At 41.6% G+C, this 23,262-nt stretch overlaps 1 protein-coding gene and 1 long non-coding RNA gene across 5 annotated transcripts; one reads left to right on the top strand and one right to left on the bottom strand.

The window, feature by feature from the left end:
- Nucleotides 1–378: 378 nt before the first annotated feature.
- Nucleotides 379–18,287, bottom strand: LOC117463828 (active breakpoint cluster region-related protein). Of its 4 annotated transcripts, none has more exons than XM_071206526.1 (22): nt 18,178–18,287; nt 17,797–17,909; nt 16,997–17,101; nt 13,219–13,452; nt 10,591–10,698; nt 10,456–10,510; nt 10,326–10,378; nt 10,044–10,181; nt 9,825–9,946; nt 8,935–9,091; nt 8,736–8,852; nt 8,575–8,650; nt 7,505–7,600; nt 7,209–7,286; nt 6,989–7,086; nt 6,586–6,687; nt 5,915–6,078; nt 5,547–5,686; nt 4,679–4,813; nt 4,230–4,335; nt 4,010–4,151; nt 379–562 (listed from the first exon to the last, which is right to left on the bottom strand). In XM_071206526.1, exons 1-22 carry the CDS (start codon nt 18,227–18,229, stop codon nt 461–463), a joined length of 2,493 nt encoding a protein of 830 aa, XP_071062627.1. In that variant the 5' UTR covers nt 18,230–18,287; the 3' UTR covers nt 379–460. The 4 variants fall into 4 exon arrangements, with proteins under 4 accessions (XP_071062627.1, XP_033962189.1, XP_071062626.1 ...); XM_034106298.2 differs by having other exon boundaries at nt 7,209–7,283; nt 8,736–8,855; XM_071206525.1 differs by having other exon boundaries at nt 8,736–8,855.
- A 684-nt stretch (nt 18,288–18,971) lies between these two features.
- LOC139435736 (uncharacterized) lies at nt 18,972–19,854 on the top strand. The gene is made up of 3 exons (XR_011644947.1): nt 18,972–19,160; nt 19,550–19,610; nt 19,723–19,854. It is a non-coding gene; the product is annotated as an uncharacterized lncRNA (long non-coding RNA).
- Nucleotides 19,855–23,262: the final 3,408 nt, after the last annotated feature.

Here is a 23,262-nt window from a genome sequence, read left to right on the forward strand (position 1 = left end):
ATAAAGGTAAGATAATCGACTTTATTTTTTCCAATTGTTTTGTTTTTGTAGTTTTTTTTCAAGTATGCTGGTATTTAGAAATCATATTTATTCACTTAAAATGAACTTTTATAGAAAATAATAACGCTTAAAATGTATATTATTGGACTTTTATCTTCAAAATGTATCTGACATAGGATTTTTGTATAATTAAATGTGATTTTGTCTAAATCAGTCAAATAGAGATTGAAAGCCTCTTACTAGCTGGTTTGTGAGAATGAATGCAGCATATAAAAGAAGTGTATATATATATATATATATATCTGTGACTAATGATACTGCACTAAATCAAAATGTCACCCTTCAGGTTTAAAACCCTGACAAAATAGACACAGTGCATATTTCTATCAATAAATAATTTTATTGTGTTAAGAGTTTGCTGATATTTCTTCACACGCAGTATTTGACACTGGTGGTGGTCTCACATGTGGGTGGTCTCATCTTCAGAGTCTGTGTCATGTGGCAGAGAGGTCTGGGCTTCAGGGAGGTTGTTGCACTGCAGGTAGCAGAAAACCACTTGGACCTGACACACACACACACACACACACACACACACACACACACACACACACACACACACACACACACACACACACACACACACAGAGAGATATGTTTTATAAAGTATTCTTCAACATGCACGTGGATACTTTTCCACGGGACTTGTGAAATAAAGAAATGTGTTTTTCCCAAACCCTTCTTTATCTAAATAAACAATTGTTTAAAATTCTATTCTATTTTTTAGTAAAGTCCATTTTTATTTTTTATTTTACACATTCATTATAATTTATTTCCGAAGAGCTCTTTTTTTTACCTTTAATGCCTTTAATTAATTAGCTATATTTCATATAGTTGTTTTATTTTAAGGCAAAATCCTAGTTAAACAGAATAAATATGTTCTAATTTATTTCTGAAGGGTTTCCTTTAGGTTATTGCTTGTAAATTATTCATCTAGATCAGACCTGGGCATTGTACGGCCCGCGGGCCAAATGCGGCCCGCGGGATGATTCTGACCGGCCCGCGAAAGATTACATGATAATTAGAAAATAAAACATATTTTCTAATTATCTTATGGGTGGACTAAAACCGCATTGCTTTTATTTTGAAGCCCATTTATTCTCACAGTGCACGCAATCGTGCACGTCAACTGTGCACGTGAAATGGGTGTCTACCTTCCTTGTCACCTCTGAAAAATTCGAAAATGTCGGCTCATGCCAAAAAAAGTGGATGCCGAAAGCAGAACTTTCAAACAAATATGGACTACTAATTTTTTCTTTACTGAAGTCGAGGGTAAACCTGTGTGTTTGGTTTGTGGGGAGCATGTCGCCGTGTTTAAAGAGTACAATTTGAAACAGCATTACGAGACAAAACATGCCGCGAAATACAAAAACTTGACTGATGCCGAACCAGCGCGGACATCAACGGATTTACTAGCAAAGCTAGAAAAACAACAAGGCTGTTTTACAAAGCTGCATGCAGACAGAGATGCAGCGACCAGAACCAGCTTTGTGATAGCCCACACAATCGCCCAGAACAGTAAGCCATTCTCGGAGGGGGAGTTTGTGAAAGAGTGCATGGTCGAGTCTGCAGCACTGCTATGCCCAGAGAAAAAAGAAGCGTTTGAAAACATCCCGCTGTCCCGCCGCACCGTGACGAGAAGGGTGGAGGACATCGCAGAGAATCTGGAGTTTCCGCTGCAAAGTGAAGTGGGAAGCTTCGACTTTTTTTCTTTGGCTTTGGATGAGAGCTGTGACGTCCGTGACACAGCCCAGCTGCTCATATTTCTCCGGGGGATAACGCGCGACTTCAAGCTTACGGAGGAGCTGGTAGCAATGCGGCCAATGAAAGGAACCACAACGGGGAGTGATCTGTTCACCGAGGTAAACGCATGCATGGACTCGAATGGGACAGACTGGCAGGTGTCACTACGGATGGATGTCCGATTTTGACAGGGAAAAATGTTGGGCTTTTGAAAAGAATGCAAGATAAAGTGAGTGAACTCAACGCATAGCAGAAATGGGTGTTTATATATTGTATTATTCATCAGCAAGCGTTGTGCAAGTCAGTGCTAACACTTAGCCATGTGGTTGATGTTGTTACTACAACAGTTCATCAGAGCGCGAGCATTAAATCACAGGCAGTTTGTTTCACTGTTGGAGGAGCAAGAGAGCGAACATGGGGATGTCAGGTACCACACAGCTGTCAGATAGCTCAGCCTGGGCAAAGTGCTGAAAAGGTTTTGGGTTCTGAAATCAGAGATAAAAGAGTTTTGTGAGATGAAAGGCAAAACCATCCCAGAGCTGTCTGATAAGGACTAGATGGCAGATTTAACATTTGCTGTTGATGTGACTGCAATGATGAATGCACTGAACACACAACTGCAGGGCAAGGGCCTTGTTGCTCATGAAATGCAGAGCCATGTGAAAGCCTTCATGACAACGTTGCAATTAATTTCAAGGCAACTAGGCAGCAACAATCTCGAACACATGAAAACCCTGAAAGAAGTCAAACCATCAGCTGATCACCGGCACAGGTACTCATCCATGTTAGGAGCACTGCATGATGAATTTTCAAGGCGTTTTCCAGATTTCAAAAAGGTTGAGGGTGAAATGCAGCTGGTTTCCTCTCCCTTTACCTGCAGTGTTGATCGTGCACCCACTGAGGTTCAGCTTGAACTCATTGACCTGCAGTCTGATTCACTACTAAAAGAGCACTTTAAGTCAGCATCACTGCTAGAGTTCTACTCTGCTCTCAAGGAGGAGAACTTTCCAAACATGAGGAGACATGCTCAGAAGATGTTGGTTCTCTTTGGATCCACCTACACATGTGAACAGACATTCTCAGTCATGAAGTTTACCAAATCCAGGTACAGATCCTCTCTCACTGATGAACATCTGTCAGCTGTGCTTCGCATCTCCACCTCAGACATTCAACCTGACTTTGATGGACTTGTTAAAGCTCAACAGAGACTGGATTTCTCACACTGAATGAAAAAAAAGAACTGAAGAACACTAAAATGTGGAAATATAACAAGTGAAATGGGACACTTGATGATTTTTTTTTTTTTTTTGCACAGTTCTGAAAACATTAAATGTTTAATATAGGCATGTCAAGTCAAAAAGGCTAGAAAACTGGAACACTTTTCTTTACACAGTTACACAGTTCAGTGACATGTCTTGTTTATTTTGGCTACAAAGATGATGTGATGTCTTTAGAAAGCTAAGAAAATCCTTGTTTCAATAGTATATGAAACTCAAAATGCCCTTTGTTATTAATGTGCCTGAAAATGAGTCAAATGTTTCACATTTTGGAAATTATATTTGAATAAATGATATTTTTGAAAGCTAATCTCACCTTTTAATTGCCAAATAATAACATACACTCTTACCAGCGGTCAAAACAATGCCATTTACTGCTTTTTATATAGAAATAAAATGTATATTATGCATAATTGAGTTCGGCATTTTGGCCCGGCCCTCCAAAATATTTTCAGTTGCTCATTTGGCCCCCTGGGAAAAATAATTGCCCACCCCTGATCTAGATGTTTTAGTCTAGCTGGAGCAACCTATAGTCATGTCCTTTATAAATCTATTCTAATAGTTTTAGCAATTGGTTGATATTTTATAGGTGACTCCAGTATTTCCTGTTAATTTAATTACTTGTTGGTCAACAAAAGACTATTCTGCATTTCTTTATGATTACTCTATTCTGTCGAGAAGCTTCAAAAATGGCGTTCAAATCGTCATGTTACAAATTAAACATTACAACTAACTGATGAAATAAATATAAAATGACTCATTTGGGAACTATTTTTGACAGTATCTTTTCTAATACCAACAGAGAACCAAAGAATCCTCAAATGCAATTGTTTAGAAAACAAAGCCCATGTGTTACTAGAGAATGTGTTGAGCTGTGTTGAGACATCAATCATCTCCTCTATTCAGCAGTCCTTCTCCTGCTACATTCCCACCTGCAGCACCACCTCCACAGACATATCCGTGGAGGAGCCGATGTGTCCCAGTTCCGCCACAGGGAGGCGTAAGAGGCTGGGACCGAATACCGTAGCCAGGTTCATCAGAGTCATCTTGTTGGTGTCTTGCCTCTCAGAGACTCTGGAGAGAAAATGTTAGAAATAATGAAAGATATATTCAAGTCAGGAGTCTTTTGATGCTGTGGGATTGTTGTCAGACCTCTGGAGGTGGTGCAGGATGAACAGGAAGGTGTTGCGGTTGGGAGCGGGACAGGAGTGCAGCACGGAGAACAAGGAGACCAGCCGGGAGTCTACGTCCTGGATCTCTAAAGGACAGAGAGATCTGTGAAGTTCAGAGCACTTCAAGTTTAGTTTACTTGGTTTAAACAACAACGGGGTTAGAGTTACTCTGAAATAATACCGGAATCATTTAAAGCTGTTGCAGTCAACATGTACAAGCTACACATTGTAGCCTTCAACAAAAAACATGGATATTGCATTTTAATTTCTACCAATTCTTTTGTTGAGGGATTGCATTTCAGGCGATTGAATGACAGTGTTCACTAATCTATATGAAAATAAACATTTAAGAATCCCGTTTATGTGATGAATTATCTGTCTATGAATAACAGCAAAAGGCCTGAGACATGTTTTTGTCACGTTTCCTACCCAGCGACCTGGCCAGGCTCTGAAACTTGTCGGCGGGGATGAGGGGCTCCGGCAGCTCTCTGATGTACAGTTTGAGGACACCAGAGACCACGTTCACTTCCGCCCTCCTCAGCCTGGTTACAGCGTCACGCAGATCTGAGCATGCCAGACACATGATGGTTGTTACCAATGTTACTGCAACTTCTCAGGTCACAGACTTCCTTCTTTGTGACCTCAAGAGAAAACGTCTTGTCAGAGTGCTAAGAAACAGCATCTGGATATAGGCAGCACGGGTCAGAATGAGTTGTATGTACAGGAGGATTTGAAATGTGTAGCAAACATGAGATATTTGAACATTTCCACATGATTGTCATTTGGTAAAGACTGCTGTAACAACTGTAATATGCTCATGGTCCCCAGAGGTTGATCCTTAAATGAATTTGGGTGATCCTCTGACTTTTCCTGTCGAGCCACAATTAAAGGTCTTTGGTTAACAGTGGAAATATCTAGATTACTATTGAACGGATGCAGTGACATTTTGTGCATGGTCCCCAGAGGATAAACTAAATATCCAGAGATCCTCATTCCGTCATCAACATCACTAAATTATCATTTCATTACATTTGAGATAAAAAAAACTCACCAAACTTCTGACATTCAAACCAGCATCAGTTGTGATTTCTAAGAACTAAATAAATGTTAGCATTTAACCGGCTAAACTCACATGGAAAACAATAACCCCACTGAACGTTAGCATATTAGCATACTGCTGTGAGTGAGTCAGAGCTGCTAGCATGGTCTTCAAATCGGCAGGAAGCTGAGGTCTGTGTGAACCAGTCTGTCTGACTGTTTGAATGACAACTGAAACTGAAACTTGAATGATTCTTACTGCTGTTGAAGACACTCTTCAGCGTGTTGATATCACTGGAGGATCCGGAAATCCTGTAGATCCCCACCTCCGCCAGGCCTCTCCTCTCCACCTCCTCGGCGCAGCAGCGCACCACGTGGGGCACCATCACTCCTTCCTGTCTGCCAGGCAACAGAAAGTATAAGGACGGAAATCCCACTTCAGATATTTCATATGTAAGCGTCGCTTCATTTCAGATTCCTCTCTTGCCACACTTCTGCTTCTCTTCAGCCCACTTGGTGCTACCACACAACAAACCACTCACTTCTTCAAAGTAGCTGAGCCTTTGAAACAACCACATTAGCCCAGACGGGTTCAGCAACAACCCATTTTGTATTTCAACGACTTACTGAGTAACAATTTCAATGGGGACGCAGAAGACAGGATGTAGAGGAGCTGTAGCGCTGGGGGGTTCAAGAGGGTGGGGGGAGAACTTCAGGGAGACGGTCACATCCACCTGGCCGAGGTGTAGCGTCTGTCTCCTCCATCGCTCATTCAGGGTTTTAGATTCCAACTGAAAGTCCACATCAAAAATGAAGAAAAACAACATTTAGTGATATCATTAGAGCATTGGTGGTTTTTTCATGCACTTTTGGGCAGAAGAACATGGACACACAGTGTGAAATAAAAACAACAATTGCCTATAAATACATCCTGAAGTTATGGAGCAACATTCAGAGTCTTGATGTTGCTCGATGTAAGAGGAATGTTTACTCTCTGTTTTGGTCTCCAAGGGAAATATCGTGCTCTTATAATCACTCTTAAGAATGACCTAGCTAGTACCAACTTTAACTTTTACATTTGGTGCTGAGAGGTCCGTTTATCTGAGTGTTTGGTTGCTGATAAAAGTTGGAAACACTGATGGAATTGGTGAGAGTGTACTAGAACAGTAAAGATGAAAACGTCCAAACGGAAATTGTCGAGATCGATGAGATTGTATAGCTTTTGGTGCACTTCTGAGCTGTGTGTTAAATGCCTGATTTCAAGAGGATATGGATCAAAAGCCCAGTGTACGTCATACCTTTACAGAAGTTTTTCCCAAGACAGTATCATTCTTTCCGTCAGCCTGGCTCACGCAGAGCAGCCTCAGCTCCTGAGCCGCGTCCACCTGGAACTGCAGCTCCTGTGTGACAGACACAGCGTGGTGTTAACACTACAGCCACAACGGGAGCATTCATGTCTTATTTTAAAGCCTTTTGATCCTGGCTACCGGTTGGATTTGGTGTACATTTTACTGCCACTGATCATGTTCAAAGCGTAGCACGGTCTGACCGTACTGCGACTATTAAATCCTCCCGAAGACATCGTGTCCGATGCTGTCTAGACATGAAGAAGTCTTTTCCCACCCTGGTCTGACGGTCGAGTCATCTGCATTTCATATCACTTTTTTTTCCATGTGAATAAACATTGTACTTTGAGCTCACCTGGTCCCAATGTGGGTTGAGGCTGTGGATTGATGAGTGTGTCGTGGCTTGTTTATCATAGAACTCATATCCATCCACTTCCACACACACGTATACCGCTAAAAGAAAAAGAGAACCGATAACTAAGAGACCTCTGATTCACCTTCTGACAGAATCCCTTCAACTGGGGGCACATTTAAATATGTATCATTGTGATTCATTGTAATAGTAATTCCCATACAGGCTGGTTGCTGCAGGCCACAGGCAGAGTGCACGGCCACACTCAGAGTCCCACACAGACACATCTCGTCCTGCACTGCTGAGAGACAAAGACATAAATAACCAGAAGCTCTTTGGATTTAATCGTCCCGACGAGAAAGACACAAAGTGTTGAAAAGGTTTGAAAGCCAGCACTAAAAGATCAAAAGCGTCGAGCTCACAGTCGGTGTATTGCGTTTCAGATACAGGATGTGAGTCTGAGGAGAGGGGACGAGGACGGACAGGCGGGGGGGGGGGGGGCAGAGATGGTGGTCGTACCGGCGTTGGTGCTGTGAAGTGGCGGCTGCTGCGTCATTCTCAGTTTCACACATGCGCTGGTGAGGGTGAGCAGGTCGGGGGGGACGGTCTCTATGTCTGAGGAACACACAGCAGTATAGGCTCCAGTCAGCTGACTGAACACACACACGGGCTAATGGAGAACAATGCGAGTGAGGCTTTGGTTACTTCATTTATACTCGGCTGAAATGTGAATTACTTGGCTTTCATTTTCATTGTTCCCATTCGAATGCAATTTAATGCATTTGATAGAATGTGTTTGAACTGGTTTATAGAGTTATTATTTCCATTAAAAATGTAATTATACAAAAGAAAGTATGTATTTTATCATTGCAAATCATCTTTAATAGCAAAGGATGATAAAACACAGTATTTTTAATCCCATTAACCCGAATAAAGCTTCGCTAAGACTGAGGCCATTGTTTATTGTCACTACTTTTTATATGACGCTTGTTTCCTTATTAAATGGTAATAAAACCACATTTTGCCATCTTAAGAAAAATCCTTTAAACTGCTTGCTTTGTCCATCCAACAATCAAAAACAAAAAGCATTTGGTTAACAACGCTTTGATAAACTGTTCAAAGTTAAGTTGATGCTGATTTGGTGATGATGCACTATGCAGACTTGTGTGTCTTAGCATCCTTTTTCCTTAGTGTATGTAGTAAGAACCCATGCAATGACACTGGTGTGTGTGTGTGTGTGTGTGTGTGTGTGTGTGTGTGTGTGTGTGTGTGTGTGTGTGTGTGTGTGTGTGTGTGTGTGTGTGTGTGTGTGTGTGTGTGTGTGTGCGTGTGTGCGTGTGCGTGTGTGCGTGTGTGTGTGTGTGTGTGATCTTAGAGAACAGTGTTTCTCCCCTATGCAGACTGACTCACAGCACCTTCTCCCTTAACCAACACTTCGTACTTCTCAATAACCACCATCGTGTTGACACGTCTCCAGTACTGCTTGCTGATAAATGTATTGATTTCCAACAACCGTTAGTAAGCTCGAGACCCCAAAAAACGTTAAATAAAATCTTGTGGCAGATTGGTGTGAAAGAAACTGGACTTACTGTCTGCAGTGAGTTTGTGGATGGCTTCCCTCCATTCTTCAAGCTCATACAGCGAGGAGAGGAGGAGAGTGTGACTCTGTCGGAGGTAAAACACATTTTCAAAATGGTACTTTGAATGATTATTATATAAAACTGCGATGTGAGAGATCATGTGTGTATACCTTGCCGCTGGGGCTGTGCAGCTCCAGTGTGTAAGCCGGGGAGTGTGTGAGCAGCATCAGCTCCACCTGCTCCAGTTTCTTTCTGCTGCGAGCTGCAAAAGCCAAACCCTTGGACCCCTGCTTTACACAAACACATGACATCAATTAACCAGCTGTTAAAAAGCACCGCCCATCCTCTTCTCTCTGCGTCAACACATACTGCGTGTTGTCGTAGCTGCTGACGCAGGAGGTGCATCTTTGTTCTTATGGTGTGTAGGCGAAGCTGTGCGTCTGGAGGACGATGTTGATCTACGACCCAGCGAAGTTTGAGGCCAGCGAGGGGCAGAAACCAGCCGAACCTGTACTGGTCCTGCTTCCTGGAAGATTACATGCAGTGTTATAAGCTGCTGGTCTCTTTAAAGGTCCCCTATGATACTGTTTTTCATCAATATGTTACAGGTCTCAGATATATACAAAACATTTCTCTGAAGTGTTTGGCTCCAAACACCAAACAGATCATTGCATTACCCATAATCCCCTCTGTTTCAGCCCTGTTTCACAAGTGCTGATTCTCCGTCTGTTACTTTAGATGAAAATAAGGAGCCCCTCCCCACGCCCCTCTGAGAGAGATTTGGTTACAAAGAACTCGATGGTGCTCTAGGAGGAGATTCAGGTGATAAGGGGGGGGGGGGTTACCTTGGTTGGTGATTGGCTAATGGTTACACAAGACAAAAAATCGTTATGACCCCAATGGTTTCTCTTTCTGCGCTCACCCTGCTCAATTAATCGTATTTTAATCACAATTACGATTATGGCTTGCAACGATTAAGAAAACAACGTAATCGAAATAAACGATTATTTTTTATTATTATTACTTCTTTTTTTTTTTTTTTTTTAAATATATACATTTTTTTATTGGTTTTTCAGTTGAATTAAACTTAAGGTTCAGGGTAATCAACTGTTAAAAACATACTGTTCAAAAAAAATTCTCCAATAAATTGATATTTTCAAAGTAAATGGATAATCGTTTTTTTAATAATCGTGATATCAATTGTTGACCCAAATAATCGAGATTATGATTTTTGCCATAATCGAGCAGCCCTAGCTCACCCTCTGGTTGCATGTTTGAATCTGGTGCACAGCAGGAGGTCGGTGTAGAGGAAGAGGTGACGCATGTGGCGTTCCCCCTCGCTCGCGTCCACCACAAAGCCGTCACGCATCAGCTTACGTCTCTGTTGAGTCACACACAAACACAACATGTTCTGGGGTAAAGTATCAACGACTTTTTCATAACCATCTTGGCCAGATTTTGCGCAGTGTATGCCTCACCATGCCGTGACTGAGCGTGACCCCTCGTTTGCTCTGTGAACTCTCGTTGACACCAGACAGGAAGCTGCGGGACAATCTGAGAGCTTCCTGTAACAGTGCGAAGTCTTGGTGGGTTTCTGGAGTCGTCTTCAGGAGGTCCTACAGGATCACAGAGAGGATGCCGAGTCAGAAAGTGTGGGGAGAAAGTAGGATAAGGCTATTTCCTGGTACTGGAGTTGGTTGGAAAGATGAGCATAATCAGAACAGTAGAAGCTATGGGAGGTTTGGGAATGATTATCTCACAAGCAGCACAAGCGTGGTCTTGGTGACTCTGTCCAAAGGCTTGTAAAGTAGCGCTGCAATGACAAAAACAGCAATCAGACACCGTGTCCGCCAATAAGTCATACAAAAACCACACATTTACATTCTGTACCTTCAAATGTGTATTTGGTACGAGTTTTGTCCGAGCCGATGTTGGACATCATGCTCTGGAGAGACGGAAGAAAAGGTGAGGTTAGGATACGTTTGAACATGTCCCAGTACGTGCTCCTCTGGAGGTTTGTGGTACCTGGGCCAGGGTCCGGAAGCGAGGGTCCGACTGTGTGCACTTGCGAACGACTTGAACAGCTTCCTCATAGTTTCCAATGAAACCACCGTACAGACCAAGCTGGTTGACCTGCAGACGCAGAATATCAGATAGATGATTGGGGGAGGTGGGACGGGGGGGGGGGGGGGGGGACGGGGGGGGGGGGGGGGAACACCACTAAAATGTGGGTTTCTAAAACATCGTTTTATGATCTAATGTTCAAAATGCAAATCATTGTTCTAATATTGTCTTCCAGAATATAAAGACGTCAAATACTTCTTGTAGTTCATCATTTATTCTCTAAATCTGTTCCCACTGCACTTCTCGCCCTCAGCCACGTGCATATTTGCAAGATTTCAAGATTTAGTTTTTGGTGTTACACATCGTTTGTGGACACACACTTCAGATCCTGAGTCATGCTGAGTCTGGACGCTGATTCCAGGGTTTTCAAACTCATTCAGACCAGATTCAAAACACAGGTTTGTTTTCTGGTCATCTGTTTTCATTCACTGCTTTCATCTTAGCTCCAATCATGTTACTATCAGCCTCAGCAGCGTTCATAATAAGAGAGGTTAGCATGTGCCTGATGATGAGCTCTGATTTAAGCCGCTTGACAAACACACACATTGCCACACACCCTCATTTAGAGAACTATCAAAACACTACACAAGCACAGGTGTTTTACAGGCTCTCATCAAGGTGAGGCCAGGTTCAACTGGCCCTCCTCAAAGCAGGAGAGACACAGGTGGAACAGATCACGCTAACGAGGGCTGCACACAGCTGGCTCTCTGACAGGCTTCTCTGTGGAGCCCTCGTTAGCGTCATTAGTTACAGCTGTGCTGAGACAGGCAAACATGTGTGTTTTTTTAAATGTTGGTTTGGTTTTATTCTTATTAAAACAATACATACCATTTTGTTCTTGTAAAAATGAACACAATCCAAAAAGGTTATATGGATGTGTGAATACTAAAAACTGTATTAAAATGTAATTAAATCATATTAACTGTAAATCATTGACAGCAAGAAAAAAAGTGGATATTAGTTTTGGGATTTGATGGGAGCAGCATTGATTGACTGTTTATCCCCTTGGAGCAACAGAACGTTTTTAACCAAAACAATGACAACGGGTTACAGTTCAACGTAAAACACAGTATGCATGATGTTCAGTCAAAATGGAAGGATCCAACGTGTTTTAAACGGAGCAGAAATAGAACTAGTCTCCCAGTTCAAGTATCTTGGAGTCATACTGGACTCGAACTTGACTTTTAAGAAACATATTAAGAAAGTATCCAAGATCAAGGTGTTTGACAGAAAGCCACATTCATACCGCCAAAGGCCTACCATCCTTGAGAAACACCATTTCTTAAGTTTTGACCATTTTAAGTCTTTTAAAAGTATGTGCTTTATTTATAAATGTTTATATGGACTGGCCCCCCCCCACCCACAGAAAACACACTGGACGCTGCATAGGTCAGAAACCACCAGAGGAGACTGTGAAGTCCTGGATCATACTGTAGGTTCTGGATGGATATCCTCGTGGATTCATCTTCCCATTATACACACATGCATTTCCAAACACTTGGACTACCTATGTTGCAAATGTATTATCTTTTCAATTTGCACACGGCATCTATTGCACGTCTGTCCGTCCTGGGAGAGGGATCCCTCCTCTGTTGCTCTCCCTGAGGTTTCTCCCATGTTCCCTTTAAACTGTGGGTTTTCTTCGGAAGTTTTTCCTTGTACGATGTGAGGGTCTAAGGACAGAGGGTCTAAGGACAGAGGGTCTAAGGACAGAGTATTGTCATACTGATACTCTGTACACACTGTGAAGACCACTGAGACAAATGTAACATTTGTGATATTGGGCTATAAATAAACATTGATTGATTGATTGAAGTCCACCGCAGACGGACCACTTTTGGACAAAATGTCCTCTCCATTAAAGGCAGCTCATTGTGGAATAGCCTCCCAACTGAGACACGGATTGTCCCACTCTCAATAGCTTCAAAGGTCAACTCAAAGAATGGATGAGAGACAGACGTGGAGTCACCGCTCACTGCACTTTATGCATCTCTTGTATCTTATCTTGCACTTTACATGTTGTTGCTGCTATATTGTATTGCCACGTGTATGCTGCTCTTGCTCTTTTGCACCTTTTGCATATCATGTATTTGTTTTTGCTATGTGTATAATTGTCATGTTCTTAAATGTTTTATGTGAGGGAAATGAGCTCCAAGCTAAAATCCGGCATATTTACACTATTTGCATTTGTTTTGTTTGAAGTGTTCATTAACGTGCATTGTCCCTGCTAAATAAACGATGAAATGAAAATGAATTGAAAATATAAATGAGGTGAATGAATGCGACCAAGGCTATTTTTTTGACAGTCATTTTTCTTGAAACAAACAGCCATTGCTGAGAAGGCACATTGCTGCTCTCGGACTTCCTGATAGCATGACCCTAACCCTAACCCCCACTCTAATTGGATTCCTACCCTAATTCTACCCACGACTCAGGTCTAACCCTAACCCAACCAACAAAGGAAACCAGTTGTAGCCTTTTTATTTCTTAGGTAACTTTGTATTCATGACACAATAGACGACGACTCACCATTTTCAGGAACAGGTCCCCCACCACCAGCTCGAAGCCGGTGTAGCTCATCTGCCCGTCCTCCCCGGGGCCGGGCTCAGAGCGGCAGTGTGCGCTCAGACGCTCCTTCAGGCCCGAGAAGAAGCTCTGGTGCATGTCACTGATCTCAGGCACCTGGTAGAACACGGTCTGGACCTGCTGACTGGACAGAACCGGCTTGGACGTCCCGGCTGAGGCGCGCAGGGCCTTCATGGGCTGCAGGGAAACCAAAAGAAGGGGAATAATTGAGCCGCACAAGCAGAGATGCAAAGTGTCATTTCGGTGCGTTTGAGCAGCCTCTCAACTTTAGCGCTGCTAACAGCAAACACACACAGTACGTTATATACACACCCACAACTCTGAGCACGTTCTTTTGGGTCAAATGAGTCACGTTGTGTAAGAATGCATACAGGCAGTCGCTTTAAATAGCAGACAAAAAGAAGAAATGTTGTGTATTTGTTCTTGCACCATCACGTCCTGCTTCGTGCAGAAGTTAAAGCTCACCTATTATGCTAAGTCCACTTGTTCACGTCTCTTCTACATCAACACGTGTCCCCTCTTCTTCATGTCTCTTCTACATCAACACGTGTCCCCTCTTCTTCATGTCTCTTCTACATCAACATGTGTCCCCTCTTCTTCACGTCTCTTCTACATCAACATGTGTCCCCTCTTCTTCATGTCTCTTCTACATCAACATGTGTCCCCTCTTCTTCACGTCTCTTCTACATCAACACGTGTCCCCTCTTCTTCATGTCTCTTCTACATCAACACGTGTCCCCTCTTCTTCATGTCTCTTCTACATCAACATGTGTCCTCTCTTCTTCATGTCTCTTCTACATCAACATGTGTCCCCTCTTCTTCATGTCTCTTCTACATCAACATGTGTCCCCTCTTCTTCATGTCTCTTCTACATCAACATGTGTCCCCTCTTCTTCATGTCTCTTCTACATCAACATGTGTCCCCTCTTCTTCATGTGTCTTCTACATCAACATGTGTCCCCTCTTCTCCATGTCTCTTCTACATCAACATGTGTCCCCTCTTCTTCATGTCTCTTCTACATCAACATGTGTCCCCTCTTCTTCATGTCTCTTCTACATCAACATGTGTCCCCTCTTGTTCACGTCTCTTCTACATCAACATGTGTCCCCTCTTCTTCACGTCTCTTCTACATCAACATGTGTCCCCTCTTCTCCACGTCTCTTCTACATCAACATGTGTCCCCTCTTCTTCATGTCTCTTCTACATCAACATGTGTCCCCTCTTCTTCACGTCTCTTCTACATCAACATGTGTCCCCTCTTCTTCACGTCTCTTCTACATCAACATGTGTCCCCTCTTCTTCACGTCTCTTCTACATCAACATGTGTCCCCTCTTCTTCATGTCTCTTCTACATCAACATGTGTCCCCTCTTGTTCATGTCTCTTCTACATCAACATGTGTCCCCTCTTCTTCACGTCTCTTCTACATCAACATGTGTCCCCTCTTCTTCATGTCTCTTCTACATCAACATGTGTCCCCTCTTCTTCACGTCTCTTCTACATCAACACGTGTCCCCTCTTCTTCATGTCTCTTCTACATCAACACGTGTCCCCTCTTCTTCATGTCTCTTCTACATCAACACGTGTCCTCTCTTCTTCATGTCTCTTCTACATCAACACGTGTCCCCTCTTCTTCATGTCTCTTCTACATCAACATGTGTCCCCTCTTCTTCATGTCTCTTCTACATCAACATGTGTCCCCTCTTCTTCATGTCTCTTCTACATCAACATGTGTCCCCTCTTCTTCATGTCTCTTCTACATCAACATGTGTCCCCTCTTCTCCATGTCTCTTCTACATCAACATGTTTTCCCGTCTTCTTCATGTCTCTTCTACATCAACATGTGTCCCCTCTTCTTCATGTCTCTTCTACATCAACATGTGTCCCCTCTTGTTCATGTCTCTTCTACATCAACATGTGTCCCCTCTTCTTCACGTCTCTTCTACATCAACATGTGTCCCCTCTTCTCCACCACTCTTCTACATCAACATGTGTCCCCTCTTCTTCACGTCTCTTCTACATCAACATGTGTCGTCTCTTCTTCACGTCTCTTCTACATCAACATGTGTCCCCTCTTCTTCACGTCTCTTCTACATCAACATGTGTCCCCTCTTCTTCATGTCTCTTCTACATCAACATGTGTCCCCTCTTCTTCATGTCTCTTCTACATCAACATGTGTCCCCTCTTCTTCATGTCTCTTCTACATCAACATGTGTCCCCTCTTGTTCATGTCTCTTCTACATCAACATGTGTCCCCTCTTCTTCACGTCTCTTCTACATCAACATGTGTCCCCTCTTCTCCACGTCTCTTCTACATCAACATGTGTCCCCTCTTCTTCATGTCTCTTCTACATCAACATGTGTCCCCTCTTCTTCACGTCTCTTCTACATCAACATGTGTCCCCTCTTCTTCACGTCTCTTCTACATCAACATGTGTCCCCTCTTCTTCATGTCTCTTCTACATCAACATGTGTCCCCTCTTCTCCATGTCTCTTCTACATCAACATGTGTCCCCTCTTCTTCATGTCTCTTCTACATCAACATGTGTCCCCTCTTCTTCATGTCTCTTCTACATCAACATGTGTCCCCTCTTCTCCATGTCTCTTCTACATCAACATGTGTCCCCTCTTCTTCATGTCTCTTCTACATCAACATGTGTCCCCTCTTCTTCACGTCTCTTCTACATCAACATGTGTCCCCTCTTCTTCATGTCTCTTCTACATCAACATGTGTCCCCTCTGTGTAAAGAGACTCTGAAAGTCTCAGGAACAAAGACCCCCTCTCTTTTCATCCTGATCCAGTTCTGTAAAAACTGAGCAGAAAATGAGCTGATCAGATTTGGGCCACTTAATGATGTCATAACGTTTGTTGGCTTGTGTAACCATTAGCCAATCACCAACCAAGGTAACCCCCCCCCTTATCACCTGAATCTCCTCCTAGAGCACCATCGAGTTCTTTGTAACCAAATGTCTCTCAGAGGGGCGTGGGGAGGGGCTCCTTATTTTCATCTAAAGTAACAGACAGAGAATCAGCACTTTGGAAACAGGGCTGAAACAGAGGGGATTATGGGTAATGCTGCAACGATCTGTTTGGTGTTTGGAGCCAAACACTTCAGAGACATGTTTTCTATCTGAGACCTGTAATATATTGATGAAAAACAGTACAATAGGGGGCCTTTAAATTAGATAATTGATACTTCTCTCAAATGTGTTCATAAGCTACAGTAAGCATGTTGTTATCTAAGCTAGCCACCTGCTAGCCGTAGCTTCATATTAACTTTAGGCATGAGAGGGGTATCAATCTTTTAAGAGAAATAAAAGGGGAACCTCGTCTCTAGTGAGAACAAAGTGTTGTTAAACAAGGAAGCTAACAATCAGGACACTCATAACGTTGGATGACACAACGCTAACCGCACCCGACAGCGGCTCACACTCAGACACAGTATACACACAGAAAACAAACCAAGGACTACCTTACGTTCATGTCATGTCAAATTGGACTCAAAATAAAAGTGCTTTGCTGATTCTCCTGCAGGCTACATGATATAAAGAGTTGTTTTCTCCTTTTTGGTGACAGCAGAATAACAAAGGGGAAGTTTAACTGTCATTTTAAACGGGGTTATTCCACTTTTTTGCAAAATAGAATAGACCAGAGAATAGCGTGAGTTGACAGCACGGTTTGATGCTAAAATAAGATCATTATTTTAATGTGTTTATTACCATCAGCAGGGCCTCCAGCTCTCTGAGATAGACCTCCTCACTCTCCACGATGCATTTCAGGACCATGAGCCTCCTCTCTAGCATTTCCTCGGGGCTGGATAACGTCTGGAATCACAGGCGTCCAACAAATATGACCAAAGTCAGTGTTGGGACATTACAAGTAAATACAATTAGGCTGAATCAGATTAATAATTGATAGTCATAAAACAGGAAATATGCTTTTTGTTTGGTGTAATACAACTCAAATGTCTCTAAGTCAACAGGTTACTTCTTCAATACTTTTCTACACACTGAGGTTTGGAAAAAGGAAGTAAATCCAACAAAACACAACGGTAACATTTAATGATTATTGTTTTTACTTCCCCGGATTCTTTAAATACATTTTCTGATAGGGACAGAAAAGGTCTGAAGTCAGTTGGACGTGGAGGCTTCAGAGGAATTCACATATTGTTTTTGTATTAACAAATACGGTAATGAAATGTACATAAAGTCTTCCCCCACTTAAACCTCATGTTTTCCCCTTCCTTAACAACTGGTACAATAAAAACAAACTATGATAAGCAGCTCAAAGTTTTCGCGAGTTTACATTTGTTTGTCCCGAAAAAGTGAATCACTTCATTCAAGACATTGTGTGCAAAATCCAAAATGTGCATATTCATTCTTGAGTTTTGTCTACATAACAAAAGATTGTGCCAAATGTAAAGAAATACCTCGGACGAAGATATCACGTTCAGAATAATAGGACGGACAACCTGTGCAAATAATAAAAAGGTTTTGAATCTTCAAACATAAAAACGCACCGGGGTGTCGGGGAAGTCTACGCTCTGGGGATGAAGAGGAGAGAGAGGACAGGAATCGGCTTCCTCCTGGAACACATCCTCCTCCATGACCTCAGTCTCCGTTTGGACTACAGCTGACACACAAACACACACGATGCATAACTAGTAATGCAGTATGTGGGATGAATATTTAGTAAGTTCCCTTATCTGCTTCCCCTCTTCGTGAAGTTGTTCCTTAAAAGATCAATGAGATTGTCCTGTAGACACATGCATGCATTCTCAACAAATAATGAGTGCATGACTACATTTCGGGGTTGGGTTATTTCAGTGTTGTCATTAAAACAGAAGGTATAATGCATTATAAATGAACTTTTTCTTATAAAACGCGTCTTCCTGTCTCACCTGGTACATGCTGTGACGTGAGATATCCCACAGCCTCCTGGTAGACGTCCATCGGAGGTCTCGTCGTCGCGGTGCAGTCGCAGCATGTGAACACACGCAGTGGGAGGCACTAAACTTCCTCATTCTGGTAAGTGTGCTCAACAAAGTTAAAAAAAAACACAGCTTCCGGTCCTTCTGGTGAATAAACGATGAGAACTGCCACCTGTCTGTAAAGCATTCAGTTGTGCTTCACTTCCTGACAATTTGTTGATTCCACCATACTCGCTGCACAGTATTTATTAATCAAATCTTCAGAGTTCCTTGATTAGTTACTGAAATGATGACTAATTGTTTTTATCTGTACCTAGTTGCTATATTATTACAGCACATTCAAGTGACACAGTTTACACACATATCTGTTGATACAAAGGTAAAACATAACGCTAAATAAAATGCCATCTTGATTTAGAATTGTAACAACTGAGAGTGGAGTAACAACCAGTCATTAATAGGTTACTAACAGGAGCTTATTAACAAATGAACCATAAGTAGTATCAAGTTCCTTTCCAGTGTCTTCATAAAAAGCAAATGAAACGTTGTTTTCTAGCACAGTATACAAAATTAACCTGTGAAAATTAAGCATTCAACCCTAGTAAGAACAAATATACTATCAGCCCCTTTTATAAATCATATTATTATGAACTAACAGAGAGGAAAAATACATGTTATGTGATATTTTGATGGTGCAACACTGCCCTCTACAGGTAAACAGATGTTAACACAGCTGCTGCTTTTATTCTAGTGTTTGAACCATATACAGTCTATGGTTTGAACCAGAGCCATTTAATAGAAGAGTTACGACATCTCCGTTCACTCCAATGGACCACTTTTTTACAGCAATGGCGGATCGTGGAGCCTCTCAATCGTTCCCCGGAAGTTAGCGCCAAGGCTGGCAGAGCTGTGGAGTTGCAGCATAATACACCGTTCGTGACGGACTTTTAAAGGTAAGAAGAAGTTTAAAGATGTATATTGCGGATATTATCAGTACATCTGATTCAAATGAACATGTGTATTAAAGGATGTCAGTGGATTATCCCTAAATTAGTAGATTTAGGGAACGTTTACAGATAACAGATTAAGCTAGCATACCGAAGCAAGTTAGCAACACACGTTGAACAGCCTTTTAATTGTAAATTCCGTTCTCTTAATGTCATTTCGTCCAACATGTTGAATTAGAGAAGAGGGGCTTCTAAACGGGATTGTATGCGGGGGTGGAGGGAGTTAAATATTAGATAAATATAACTTTGGTGCGTGTAAGAGTGAGTGTTTTTAGCAGAGCCATATTGTGTCCTTGTGATTCTGTTGATTATTACCCGTCTGTATAATGTTGCAGCCCAGCTGATTCTGGATTGATGGCAAAGGGAGAGGGACTTAAGTGAGAGTGAAAACACAAGGTACGTTTAATACTACTGTTTTATATAAGTAAACACGTTATCTCCCCAAGGCAATAGGTGTGCTATATAGGTGTGGATAACCCTTTCTCCTGTCTGTTGCTCCCTCTCTCAGCACAAGAACCAGAGGGGGATTCAATGGAGCCTGAATACCTGCACTGAGACCCTCATCCTGCACCCTGAGTCTCAACTCTGTGTTTTTCAAGCCTTTCCCTGTTTTTTTGTATTAAACAAAACATTAAGCTCTCCCAATGGTGTGGTTTTCGTTTTGTGAAAAAGTGCAAATGCAGTGTTTGTATATAAATCACATATTTTGTTGCTGTTGGTCGTGAAATTGCTCCTGCTGACTTGAGCCAGCCATTTTTTCCTCCGCTCTGTGTCAGTGGGGAAGCCGTACATTCGTACTCCTTTCTCTGAGCGATTTGAGCATCCCCAGGCAGCACAGCAAACCATGGTGGCGACTAGGAGGCAGCACAGCAAACCATGGTGGCGACTAGGAGGCAGCACAGCAAACCAGGACAACACGGAGGAAAAGGCACCGACAAACTGCATGATATGCTCTTCTATGTTTATTGAATTCCATGTATTTGCAATGGATGTTCCTAAAGCAACACATTTAACATCATCATATCCTGTCGGTCTCCTGTCCTTTCTGAAAGCCATAAAGACAACATTAGTCATTTAGATAACTTGTGTCCTCAATTACCAGGGGATTACTGAAACTACCATGAATTTAAGAAAATGGTAGAAATGAATCCAATCTGAATTTTAAAGCATTACTTTAGATCCCCTCCCTCTAAATGTATCAATAAACATTATAAAGTGATGCTCCTGACTACCATACAAGTTTAAGAAGATAATATTGGTTTGAAAGAATTCAAAGCTATAAATAAACAGCAACAGGCTCTTTAACCAAGGCACTGTTAGTAACATGTAAACTAGTTGTTCACACTAATCCTAATATTATCACTTAATATTAGCAAATTCGATTTTATTTTTGAAAACATATTGATGTAAATACATACACATATCGATTTGTTGTATAAATATTGCAAATCAAAACATTTATTCACTAATAATTACCAAAAATCGTAGTTCTATCTCCTGTTATCGATGCATTCACATTGCCCGCCATGAACTTCCGGGGAACGATCCCTCGTCTACATGAACCACGTGACGATAACCGTTTTTGGACTTCCGGTGTCGTAACTCTTCTATTAAATAGCTCTGGTTTGAACGTGTTGTTGGAGAGTTCATATATGTCCATTGTCTTTCTTTTCTCTCTGACTGGACTGACGTGATAGATGTAACACCACCACACCACTGAGCCACTCTGATATTTCCTGTTCGGGTGTTTAAACACTGGTGGCGATCATTTGCTGCTGGTTTGTAGTTTCATATCTTCATGTTCACCGTTTTGCAGTAAAGTTAAGATTGTTTACCATTGATTTACAGTTTAAGCCAACCAATATGTTATTCCTGACCACAAACATTTAAGATTTATTCACATATTTGTGTAATATGTATTTTGGGCTTCATCCATTATGAATACAAATACACCTTTTTACTAAATGTTCCCTGACAAGCTTCATCTGTAACTTGATTGTGTGTGTTTGGTGTTTATTTAAATATCTGTCAGTCAAGTGTTAGTTCAAGTTTTGTGTTTGTATTTTTGGTGATGGGTTTAAGATTTAGTTTAGTATATTTATGGCCACTGGGGGGCAGCAAAAACAAACAAAATATATCGTCACCATTTCAGTTGATGTTTGACTCGTTTGAAATACTTTTCTATTTATACAGCTTGTGTAAATAAGAAACGTGTGTACCAAAATACACAAAATACGTCCTGATCCAGTTCCACTTTGTTATATTTCTGAGAACAGGTAACATGAATATGACAAGCATCAGTGAGTACCTTTACCGTCTACTACTGGAGGGTGTGTTTCTTCTCCTCTGCATTCCTGTCACTACACACGCCCTTTCCTCCTCCCCCTGCCCTGTCTGTGACTCCCAACTTTTCTCCACACTTCTCCAGAAAAATGAAACCTAAACTTCACAGGATCCTGGGAGAGAAGAAAGGGGGAGTTTGCTGAGCTCAAGGCCACGTCCTCAATACAACTGAAACTCAAAGGTCCTGGTTACGCAGATATCCTAATCAAGGCCAAAGTCTGTGTGTGATAAGCACTCCTTCAGAAAAGACGAGCTGTCCGGAAACGGAGAGACTAACTGGGAAACTATAACACATTCAAAGATACTGAATGTGAACACACCCAGATTTGCTGCCAGATGTTTTCCTTACGCAACTGAGGACAATTTTCACAACAGGACACGATAAGTAGAATCTGGTATTATGTGCTGAAAAGAATCAAAACATTATTTTTTTGTTTGTCATTTTTAATACTTTTCTTGAAGGATACTCAATGAAATTCCTTAAAAAAAGACAGATTTATACTGTTTAATCTTTTTTGAATCTTTTCTCTCCATTTGTTTTTAATTGTATGCTAACAAATGCTAACAAATATCACATTTTAGTCAGTTTTATTTGTTTTTTTTAATCTTTTAGCATTAAGTTTGATGCTTTCTGGTGCTTTGATTCTATTTCTGTGCAAAAGCAGACCTAACTACCTTTTGGGCATATTTCAAAAGTAATCATGAAACAACGAATGATCATCACACATCATTATCAGCGATGTATAAAGACCATGCACCATCTCTGGTAAAAAGATGTTGTACTTAACAGCCAATTTGATCCATTATTAAAGTGATCTCCTCTCAAACACTGAGTGCCAACTAAAACTGGTAATCTCACTTACATGTAAAAACAAAAGTAATGTAGGCAGTTTTGATCAAAAAAATCTTAAACGTCTCCTGTGCAGTGAACCTAAGCGTCAAACCAGGACAATACGGAAGACAAAATACTCTCACTTCATGAGAAAAAAGAGAAGTGGGAAACCGTCAAAACGTTTCAGATCCAGACATGATCTTAAAAACGGAACTGGAGTTTTACTTAGCTGAGAAAATATGTGATTGTGTTGGGGTAAAAAAGTTGCTAGATGTAGTTTGTTAACTGAAATAGCAATATTTTATTGGCCAGATGGAATAGAAGCTCATACAGGAACCACATTATACAGTATCAGAACATCCAACGTGCTAACATGCTAACTCCTGCTTCAAAAGTGAATCTCAAGTTAAAGGGATAGTGGAAATTGAACCCCAAATAGTTTTGTTTTAACTTATATACAAGCATAATTACGTACCAAAACAATCACACCTGATTAAAAAAATATAATAATTGCCTTACGCATGTTAGAAGCACTTTATTGCAGCTTCCCCGAACTTTTTTAGAAACGAAATGATCGATTCAGCCAAACCGGAAGTGAGGAAAACTCAGGAAGACGAAACGATAACAAACCATGGCGTCTATGCAGAATGAACGTGGAAGGGCAAATATACCAGACAAAGAAGAAGGATTGTACGAGGTATCCAGTGATGATAGCGAGTCAGAAACATCCTCTCGGCTTTCCTGCGAAAATGTAGTTTTAGGAACTGAATCTGAATCCGGTTCAGTAAGCGACGATGGTGAGAATATTGAGCCAGACGATGGACCATAACGTCCTTATTTGTTCGAGCCCGAGGTGATGGAGTTAGTTCACGG

This window comes from Pseudochaenichthys georgianus, chromosome 18, assembly GCF_902827115.2.
Source record: "Pseudochaenichthys georgianus chromosome 18, fPseGeo1.2, whole genome shotgun sequence".
In the NCBI taxonomy this organism is placed as follows: Eukaryota; Metazoa; Chordata; class Actinopteri; order Perciformes; family Channichthyidae; genus Pseudochaenichthys; species Pseudochaenichthys georgianus.

What these genes read in the sequence shown, in the direction of transcription:
- LOC117463828 (XM_071206525.1), bottom strand. Translation starts at nt 18,229, where the DNA reads ATGGACGTCTACCAGGAGGCTGTGGGATATCTCACGTCACAGCATGTA. An exon ending in AGCTGGAGGCCCTGCTGATG is followed by an intron (nt 13,453 to 16,996) that starts GTAATAAACACA and finishes GTTTCCCTGCAG; the next exon opens with CCCATGAAGGCCCTGCGCGC. An exon ending in GAAGAGTGTCTTCAACAGCA is followed by an intron (nt 4,814 to 5,546) that starts GTAAGAATCATT and finishes TGGCATGCTCAG; the next exon opens with ATCTGCGTGACGCTGTAACC.